At 37.0% G+C, this 11,191-nt stretch overlaps 1 protein-coding gene across 34 annotated transcripts in view; it reads right to left on the minus strand.

Annotated features, from left to right (window-relative positions):
- The window catches only part of DLG1 (discs large MAGUK scaffold protein 1), a 408,238-nt gene that overhangs the window by 55,553 nt on the left and 341,494 nt on the right, over nucleotides 1-11,191 (minus strand). For all 34 annotated transcript variants that reach the window (XM_075069025.1, XM_075069021.1, XM_075069020.1 and 31 more), the window contains one exon: nucleotides 6,501-6,570. In XM_075069025.1, the coding sequence (XP_074925126.1) occupies nucleotides 6,501-6,570 (70 nt within the window). The remainder of the gene's footprint in view (nucleotides 1-6,500; nucleotides 6,571-11,191) is intronic.

The raw sequence follows: 11,191 nt of genomic DNA on the forward strand, positions 1-11,191 counted from the left end.
GTTGGCATCAGTGAGTAGGAAAACTGGTATTCAGCTGTGAGAAGTATTATCGTGACATGTGGGCATGAGAACTGGCACCTAAGCAATCATATGTTTGCATGAAATACAGGTGGTATGGGAAGGATTCTGGGCTATGATTCTCTTGAGCTTCAGTACCTAAGCTGATGGCAGCAAGTCACTGCTACTTCAGCACAGAGGTCCATCAATCTTTCTTAAAATTGAAATTAACCCTAGGTCTCACAACCACGTACACCAAGCATGTAACATGGATTTCCACAAACGGAGGTCTAACATAACAAATACAACTGCAGCATGAGGGAAAGGCCACCATGGAGCATAAGTCAGACAAAATGTCTCAACTTCAAAAGAAGAACATTATGGAAAACTGTGACAAAATTTTGGTGCAAGTCAAATAAGGCAGAAAGATTTAGCTATTTTTGATAATTAGAACAATGCAGTGGTGCTTTTAATGCACTTCTGGCAGAATATTCATTTTTGTTTAGCTATACCTTTTAAAAATATTTGATAAAACTAATCTTTGATTTGACTTCCTCTACAGTTTATTTTATTGAGTTAAAACCATTTAACAATAATTTAATATACTGCATATATAATGGTCAGAGTCAGTTTCATTGCAAAATAAATAATAATCATGTACTGATTTTAAATAAAACATTAGCCAAAAGATGATGTTAAAAATATGATTATAAAGGCTAGAGAGAATTGCTTATTAGTTGCAGACACATTAATTTTATAACTATTTCATAAACCCATTGCAAATTATGGATAGATTACACAAGAAAGAATTTGTTAACCACAGAAGAAGCACAAGCAAAATGAGATAAATGTGTATATTAAAAGAATAGACAAGAAACATGATAATCATGCAAGCTCCAGTTTCTCAGTTTTCCTTAGAATAAATGGAATTGGCATTTTAATGTTTTCTCTCATTAATATTATATTTAGAGCTGCAATATTTACTTTATTATTACATAGAATCCTTTAAGTAAGAATTCTCGATACATGTTAAAGTAGTATAATATAATACATATGTAAAATACTGCAGGTAGATATCTTTCATATAGTTACATTAGGGGAAAATACTCAATGACAATTACAGTGAGGTACTAAGTGTATTTTAAAGAGAAACTGAAATATTGACATTTTCAGCTGAAGCAAAAGACTATGAACAGTTTAAGATTAATGAATGCTTGGAACAGGAACCGTTATTATAGAGAAAGAAATGCAGTTCTCTATCAATGGCAAGCGTAGTTTGTTTTTCCACTCAGTATTTCATGCATATTTTTGGTGCTGTGTTAATACACAGTTACTGTGTACAAACTTTGCTACAGTCAACATACAAGACTATGATTTAAATACATAGTTAATTCAGTTAACTGTTTACAATTTTATGGTAGACAAGTTACAAAAACATGCAATTATCTTCTCAAGGAATATGTTGTATGGTAATGTTTTGCAAAATTATTCTAATTTAATTAAAAACAATCACTACAAATATTTAAAGGTCTAAAAATGTTCCTTTTTGCAACTATCAAAGATTGAGGATGTCAGTTACAAGTAAGGTGAAAAACTTGAAATTAACGTATAACTTTATCTCTGTAAAAAAAAAAAAAAATTTCCTCAATGGTAAAATGATAAATGCTATAAAATTAAAGGGTAAATTCAAAATATATAAAAATTACTGCACCCTCAGATGGCATGGTATAATATTGCAATATGTAATTTTGCATGTACAAACTGAAAAAATATAAATAATGATCAGAGTAAGTCTCGAGGCAGTATTAAATTTGGCTGTCAGAAAGTCACTAAAGGTATTTGTTTCCATCTAAAACAGATTATGTGCAAAAATGCAGATACACATTTAAGTGCATTTTACTATTGATACAACTAATTAAAACTTTCAATATGTAACATGGGCATAGCATGCATTATCTAGTAAGCAGGTATCCAAACAGGCACTGTTTAAACTGCTCTGTTGAAAGCGCTGATTAAACAAAATTCTTTTGAGGTTGCTCAGCTGCAGGTATGCCTAACAGTACACCAAGCTATCTTACAAATACAAATGAAAGGCACATTGCATCTGCTGAGAGGAACCATGTAATAAAAGAAAGCAGAAGTTGGCCCAATAAAAGATAAGTCCTACTTTATCAGGACTATATATTCATATTCTTATTACCTTGTCCCTTCAATTTGATTCTGTGAATTTATACAAATCGTATAAAGCAAATGATAATATCTAACTTACTAAGTAAACACAATTAAAAAGAAATCTTTGGGATCTATAGCAGTAGCCTGCTCCGGATATTGCTGCATTAGCTCTCTCTACTTTTAAAATGATTATAATAAATAACTAGTGTTTTTATTTCCAATGAATTACAAAGTATGTTTTAGCTAAAATATCAACACATTAGTAATTTAGGTAAGTCCTTAAACTGAAAATGTATTTTAGCTATGCTTATTAGCATATCAGTAGTTGTAGAAGATCTGGAAACATCTGTTACAATCCCTATTTTAAGGGGGCTGATTTGATCGTAAAACTGGAATATTTAGGAAAGATATGGACAAATTGGAGAAAGTCCAGAGAAGAGCAACAAAAATGATTAAAGGTCTAGAAAACATGATCTATGAATGAACCCTGAAAAAGTAGGGTTTGTTTAGTCTCAAGAAGAGGAGCCTGGGAGGGGACATAACAGCAGTTTTCAAGTACATAAAAGGTTGTTACAAGGAGGTGGGAGAAACATTGTTCTCCTTAATCACTAAGAATAGGACAAGAAGCAATGGGCTTAAATTGCAGCAAGGGTGGTTTAGATTGGATGTTAGGAAAAACTTTCTGTCAGGGTAGTTAAGCATTGGAATAAATTACCTAGGGAGGTTGTAGAATCTTCATCATTGGAGGTTATAAAAATCAGGTTAGACAAACACCTGTCAGGGATTGTCTAGATAACACTTAGTTCTGCCATGAGTGCAGGGAACTGAACTACATGACTTCTTGTAGTCCCTTTCAGTTTTACGATTCTATGATTCACTCACGGCTCAAAATGATCTAAATCATTGCAGAATATAATTATATTCTAAAATTTGAAAAATGGTGAGGCTATTTTAAAAATAGTAGTAACAGATTTTTCCTGAGACTGTTTTGGATGGTCATGCATTACAATTCTGAGCATTTGTAATAATTTGGTGAAACATTAGTTTCCTAAATATTACCTCAGGGTGAATTTTTACTATTTTGTCTTCTAGAACAACAGTTTTTGACATGCATAAATTGCCCTTCAGTTTCTGATGAACCAATACCAAATGAACCAATAAATGTTAACCTAGAGTTTTTGTTAACTGACAATGAGAATCTCTCTCACATAGTCCTTAAGTGACTAAAAATGTAGGTTTATTATCCTCAGACAGACCTACTGACAAAACCTGTTTAGACTTCATTATTAAAAAAATACTGTATAGGGTAGCCACTGTTTAAAATGAAGGAGCAAAGTCACTCTTTCCTCCAAAAGAGACCATTAAGGCTCTGGTCCCACTAAAGACCCATAGCTTTCAAATACTACATGATTTTTTTTTTGGCATTAATCTATCACCATATAGGACCATTTCTATTTATGGCTCTCTCTGAATAACAACAACAACATTCACTCCTAACCTAGTTTTTCAGATGCATTTGGGAACACTGGCAAAACTGAATCAGATTTGTTTATAAAATTCCTAGAGCTGTTGATTAATCATAGTTAACTCATGTGATTAACTCAAAAAAATTAACTGCTATTAATTGCTGTTTTAATTGCATTATTAAATAATAAAATACCAATTGAAACTTATTAAATATTTTGGATGTTTTTCTACATTTTTACATATATTGTATTCTGTGTTATACTTGAAATCAAAGTGTATATTATTTTTGCTTACAAATATTTGCACTGTAAAAATTATAAACAAAATAGTATTTTTCAATTCACCTCACACAAATACTGTAGCGCAATCTTTTTGTCATGAAAGTACAACTTACAAATGTAGATTTTTTTTGTTACGAGTGCACTCAAAAACAAAACAATGTAAAACTTCAGAGCCTACAAGTCCATTCAGTCCTACTTCTTGTTCAGCCAATCACTAAGACAAACAAGTTTGTTTACATTTACAGGCAATAATGCTGCCCTCTTCTTATTTATGTCACCCAAAAGTGAGAACAGGCATTTGGCATGGCACTTTTGCAGGGGCGGCTCCAGGCACCAGCACGCCAAGCGCGTGCCTGGGGCAGCAAGCCACGCGGGGCGCTCTGCTGGTCGCCACAAGGGTGGCAGGCAGGTTGCCTTCAGCGGCATGCCTGCGGCAGGTCCGCTTGTCCTGTGGCTTCAGCGGACCCCCGGCAGGTGTGCTGCCGAATCCATGGGACCGGGGACCTCCTGCAGGCAAGCTGCCAAAGGGAGCCTGCCTGCCGTGCTTGGGGCGGCAAAATACCTAGAACCACCTCTGACTTTTGTAGCCAGCATTGCAAGGTATTTATGTGCCAGATATGCTAATCATTCATATACCCCTTCATGCTACAGCCACCATTCCAGACGACATGCTTCCTCACTGATGACGCTCAGTAAAAAAAAAAAAAGCATTAATTAAATTTCTGACTGAACTCCTTGGGGAAGAATTGTATGTCCCCTGCTCTGTTTTACCCACATTCTGCCATATATTTCCTGTTATAGCAGTCTCGGATAATGATCCAGCACATATTGTTCATTTTAAGAACACTTTCACTCCACATTTGACAAAAAATGCAAAGAAGGTACCAATGCACTTGACCCAAGGTTTAAGAATCTGAAGTGCCATCCAAAATCTGAGAGGGATGAGGTGTAGAGCTTTGTAGTGGGGTTGTTACCTGCTCCTGCTCTGCAGGGCTTGAAACAGCCCAGGAGAGGGCTTGGGCTGGGGAAGAGAGCAAAGCCCCAGCTGATTGGGGGAAGCGGCTGCAGCTGAGGCCATGCCCCAAACAGACTAACCAGGCCTTATAAGAAGGCCAGGGCAGCCAGAAGCTCAGGAGCCTCTCTCTGCTTGTAGAGAGAGAAGGGCCTGGCTGCCTGAGAGCTGAGCAGGGTATCGGAAGTGGAGCAGGGCTGCGAGAAGGCTAGAGGAGCTGGGGAGCTCCAGCCTGGAAAACCTCCAGGCTGTGGGCCTAGCTGAGGGCCTAAGACCAGTATTGGGGCTGCAGAGGGGCAGTCCAGCTATAGAGAGAGGCAGCAGGTCCAGCCCAACCTTGCCTGTGATGAGTGGAATATTCTGCAGTCTGCCCCAGGGAGTGGGGGTAGATGGTGACTGGCAGGAGCCTTACATTGAAGGGAGGTGGGGTTAGTGGGTGGGGGTTCCCCTGGGTGGGGAGACCCAGAGTGTGGATGTACTGCCATGGGGGTAGCAACCCAGAGAAAGAGGCACCGGGGTCCTGGGAGGGACACGAGGGCCAGCGGTAAGGCGGATCACGAGCCTGCAGGGGGCGCTCCAGGACGCTGGAAGAGCTAATTCCCATGGATGACCAGAAGGAGGCGCTGCAGGGGTGAGTCCACTCCTTCCAAGCTTGCTTTCAGAAGTCTTAAAAGAGCAACACCTGGATGCAGAAACTACAGAATCCAAACCACCAAAAAAGAAAATCAACCTTCTGCTGGTGGCATCTGACTCAGATAACAAAAATGAACATGCATCTGTCCGCACTGCTCTGGATTGTTATTGAGCAGAAACCATCATCAGCATGGACACATGTCTTCTGGAACGGTGGTTGAAGCATGAAGGGACATGTGAATCTTTAGTGCATCTGGCATGTAAATATCTTGCAGCACCAGCTACAACAGTGCCACACGAATGCCTGTTCTCATTTTCATGTGAGATTGTAAACAAGAAATAGGGCAGCATTATTTCATGCAAATGTAAACAAACTTGTTTGTCTGAATGATTGGCTGAACAAGAAGTAGGACTGAGTGGATTTGCTGGCTCTAAAATTTTACATTGTTTTATTTTTGAATGCAGGGTTTTTTGTACATAATTCTACATTTGTAAGGTCAACTTTCATGATAAAGAGATTGCATTACAGTACTTGTATTAGGTGAATTGAAAAATACTATTTATTTTGTTTTTTTTACTGTGTAAATACTTGTAATCAAAAATAAATATAAAGTGAGCAATGCATACTTTGTATTCTGTGTAATAATTGAAATCAATGTATTTGAAAATGTAGAAAACATCTAAAAATATTTAAATAAATGGTATTCTATTACTAACAGTGCAATTAATCATGTGATTCATTTTTTAATTGCTTGACAGCCCTAAAAATTACCATTTGTTAAATAATTATTTTTAGAATGAACTAGTTTTGTCTGACAGACGTTTTAATTTTTAACTGTTATAATTAAATAAGGGAAGTTAAATCCACATACATAAGCCAGTCAAGAACGTTACCTCCCATATTAATTAAAAAAGTAATTAACATTTAATAAACTCACCCCTTTATCTCCTCTCATTTTGGAATTAAATTTCACTGTCTTTAAGCGGGCTCTTTCTTTCTTCTCAACCCTGTAAGAAAAATGAAAAAATGTTACTCTCTCAACATGATCCTTATACTGCCAATCCTAATGCTATAAAATACTACAGCTTTCATATTCTAATAATCATGTGCTTCCAGCTTGATGGGAGGAGGTGTGCACACACACACACACATTCAGTCTGCACAGGGCAATATGAGAAAAATTAATTTTAATTCTCAAACAATATACTGTAGGTTCTAAATGGCAGGCATCCAATAAGGACAGAGACAAATTAGAATCTTTTAGCTATGAGGACACAACTTTCTTATTATTTTGTAGTTTAAACCAAGGAAACTCCTTAAGGCACTCTGTCCAGGCAACAGAGCTAAATGAAGGAAAGCAACAGCTATGCTGAGCTGTCGCTTTCCTTCCTTCACTTTTGATACCCAAATCCAGAGCATCCTGTCATTTCCCAGGACTAACTCAGGCCTATAGCCAGGGTCGATAAAAATCAATGATTAAAAAAAAAAAAATCAGATATTTTTTATTTTTTTTTTTTTGATAAAATACTTTTTGAGGAAAAAACCTATTTAAAGTTTTAATTAAGATACATTATAGCTCAAAGATATCTCATCATGGAATAGGGATTATAAATTCTAATTCTATAGTATGAGACAATATATTCATGTAATGTTTAAGAAAATTTTGTAAATGAGTTCCAATAGTTCATAAATTAGGGACCAATTCTTATGAGGTTCCAGGGGCTTCTGTATAGATTATTTAGGTTAATCTTTCTATCTACCCAATGGGACTCAGTGTTCAGTCTCGAAGATACCATCAGAGATGCTTAGTTTTGAAGTTCTCAAACTGTGGATTTGTGTCTCCAGAGATAACATGCTTGTTAACAGCAAAAATGTTTTTAAACAGATAAATAATATATAGAGGTGAGAAATACAGACCTCAACCCTATTGTCCCTCTGCACATTTGTGTACACAGAGTCAATCCCTTACCTCTTTCTCAAAGTGCAGAGTTTCAAAAAAGTTTATTGAATGCAAGATAGTTGAGGGTGGAATAGATCTGGACAAGGAGAAGAAGTTTGGCGATAAATGTGAAATGGAAGGCACAGGCAGTAGAAACAAAAGTGAAACTGTTTGAGGAGCATATTCCAGAAGTCTCGAGGTCTTTCTGAGTGTAGCCTTCATTGATTTGAGATCTACCATACCACTCTCTCACTAGAAGGGAAAATCTATAATGGCAGCAGGCCATAAGAGACCCAGTGTGGTAATATTTTAATGAAGTTCCTCTACCTGTGGATAAGACAGGCATGTGTGCAAAATGCAAATGACGCAACAAAGAAATGCAAGACCTGCTTGCTTGAATGAATCAACATCATGAGAAGTGTTCCTTCTCAGGAGGGAGCTGCGCTGAAGACGATGAAAGGAACATGTCTGAACATGCAGGATCTTCAGGTTGGTAAACTTTATTTCATACTTCTTTCTTAAAGACTGTCTTTCTTCTGCGCTGTTCTTGAATTCTCATGTTTGAGCAAAAAATATAGTTGTGATAAAAAATAAATAGCTGAAAAAGGCAGATCTTCCTTTTACAATTTCACCTTTAAAGTAGTACTGAGTGTCACTGAATATAACAAGTAATACTAAATGAGTAGTATGGTAATAATGATTAAATAACTGCACTGACTTATTTTGTTTGGGAGAATTCTTCCTCAACATACAGGATTCTGAAGACTATCTACTTTCAAGATCACCATGATTTTCTATAGTTTCAGAGTTATCTGCCAATGATAGTATTTCAGTCACACCATGTAGGTCACAAAGCCACAGTATATTACCTGTAGCAAAAAGAAAAAAAAAACTCCATCGTCCAGAAACAACCATAGATAAGTTTTTTATAAGAACCAGCAGATTACAAAAAGAGATAATTGATGAAAAAAGGGCCCGGTTTGTTTATGCAACAAACTCTCCTTTCCGTATGATTGAGAACCCCCACTTCATTAACATGGTTCAGTCATGAAGACCGTGACGCAGTCCACCCAGGATATAGTACAGATGTCACAGGCAAATTGCTGGATAAAGTGTATGAAAGAAATTGAGCAGTGTGCAAAAGGTCTAGAGGGTGAAATTGTGAACTTGAATCTTGATGAGTGGAGCAATGTCCACAATGATCCTGTTGTATGTGCTTGTGTGACAACAGAAGATGGGAATGTCTTCCTTACAGAAACAATTGATACATCAGGAAATGCACACACAGCTGAGTACTGACAAGAAGTTGCATTAAAAGCTATAATAAATTGTGAAAAAAAAATTCACATGTCTAGTGTGCAGCTTGGTCACAGACAATGCTGCAAATGTATCCAAGATGAGAAGAAATTATTTAGAATAGAGTCCCAAGCTAATAACGTATGGTCGCAGTGCTCATTTGATGCACCTCCTAGCCAAAGACTTCAGTGTTCCAGAAATAAAGGCTAATGATGTTGAAATTGCAAAATACTTCCGTAACAATCACTTTGCAGCAGCTGCTCTGAAAAAGTGGGAGGAACCAAGCTAACTCTCTCACAAGATGTGTGATGGAACTCAGTAGTAGACTGTTTTGAGCACTATATCAAGAACTGGCCTAATTGATGACAGTTTGTGAACAAAATCCTGAAAAATTAGATGGCACTGTCACAGCCAAAGTTCTCAACATTGGGCTTAAGAGAAATGCTGAACACGTGCCAAGTACCCTGAAGCCTATTTCTGTAGCCTTGAACAAAATGCAGGGAAATAACTGTTTTATTGCTGATGCTGTTGAAATTTGGAAGGAACTGAGTGAGATCTTAAAAAGAGAAATATGCAAACAAGATAAATTACATACAGTAAAAAAACAAATGGGGACAAAGACAACTATTCCAGCTCAATTTTCCCGCAAATGAGTCTCAGTACTAGGTAACAGGGTCAAACCTTAACTGCTGAAGAAGAGGAGTTGGCTATGACATGGACATCCAACTATCATCCCTCCATAACGCCAACTATAATAAACTTCAGAGCTAAGGGTGAACCATTCAAGAAATATATGTTTGCTGATGATATTTTAAAGGAAGTCACACCAGTGAACTGGTGGAAGTCACTTAAGCATTTGGATTCTGAGATTGTTTAAGTCAGAGGTCGGCAACCTTTCAGAAGTAGTGTGCTGAATCTTCATTTATTCACTCTAATTTAAGGTTTTGCGTGCCAGTATTTTAATGTTTTTAGAAGGTCTCATTCTATAAGTTTATAATATATAATTAAACTATTATTGTATGTAAAGTAAATAAGGTTTTTTTTAAATGTTTAAGAAGCTTCACTTAAAATTAAATTAAAATGGAGAGCCCCCTAGACTAGTGGCCAGGACCTGGGCAGTGAGAGTGCCCTTGAAAATCTGCTCGCACGCCGCCTTCGGCACACGTGCCATAGGTTGCCTACCCTTGGTTTAAGTGATAATCTCACTTTTAACAGCAGTAACAGGAAAACGAAGGTGAAGATGACCGAGTTAGCTGCAGAAGCCAATATTTTAAGTTTCTCATGTTGACCTGGCTGACAGTCGTTTTAATTTTTGTTTTTAAATATTTCCTTTAAATATTTTAGTTTAAAAACAATTTGAAACAAAAACAAACCTGATTTTAAAAAACTTAAATGATTAACTAAATTCAAAAATTCATATGCTTGTTTTGTTAAAATATTCTTTGTTTGTTGTTGAAGAAAAAAAAATCCAGAATACATAACGTCGTTTTAGTTAAATAAAACAATTTAAATGTCTGGTGATGTTCTCCTCTTAATATACCCTGGCAAGAAAATCCTCCAAATATTAATGATGAACCTGTTGAATTGGAGATAGGCCACCCGATTACTTCATAAATATCTGCTTCAATTACCTTTGGTAAAAGAAATAACCAAATAATCATTCATTTTGTGATATAGCTGTAAAACTGATCTGAAAAATTTTCAAAACATATCACTTTAAAAATGTATAGCATGTACATTCTAAAAATGAAACCTACATCTATCTCTGAGTTGTGAAGAATACGTATTAAGGTTATAACAACCAACAAGAATCATGTGCCAGCAATGTCCCTCTGACATGTACATTGGCCATATCGTACAGTCTCTTTGTAAAAGCATAAATGGATGCAAATCGGACATTAGGAATGGTAACATACAAAAGTCAGTAGGAGAACACTTCAATCTCCCCGGACATTCTAAAACTGATTTAAAAGTAGTCATACTTGAACAAAAAAACTTGAAAAACAGACTTCAAAGCAGGGCCGGCTCCAGGCACCAGCTTATCAAGCAGGTGCTAGGCGTGGCCACTCCGGAGAGGGGCGGCAGGTCCAGGTATTCGGCGGCAATTCAGCGGAGGGTCCCTCGCTCCTGGTCGGAGCGAAGGACCTCCCGCTGAATTGGCACAGATCGCGATCATGGCCTTTTTTTTTTTTTCTTTGACGCATGCGCTGCTTGGAGCAACAAAACCCCTGGAGCCAGCCCTGCTTCAAAGAGAAACTGCAGAACTAAGGGTACGTCTACACTACGGGATTATTCCGATTTTACATAAACCGGTTTTATAAAACAGACTGTATAAAGTCGAGTGCACGCGGCCACACTAAGCACATTAATTCGGCAGTGTGCGTCCATGGTCC

This window comes from Chelonoidis abingdonii, chromosome 8 (genome assembly GCF_003597395.2).
Source record: "Chelonoidis abingdonii isolate Lonesome George chromosome 8, CheloAbing_2.0, whole genome shotgun sequence".
Lineage (NCBI taxonomy): Eukaryota > Metazoa > Chordata > Testudines > Testudinidae > Chelonoidis > Chelonoidis abingdonii.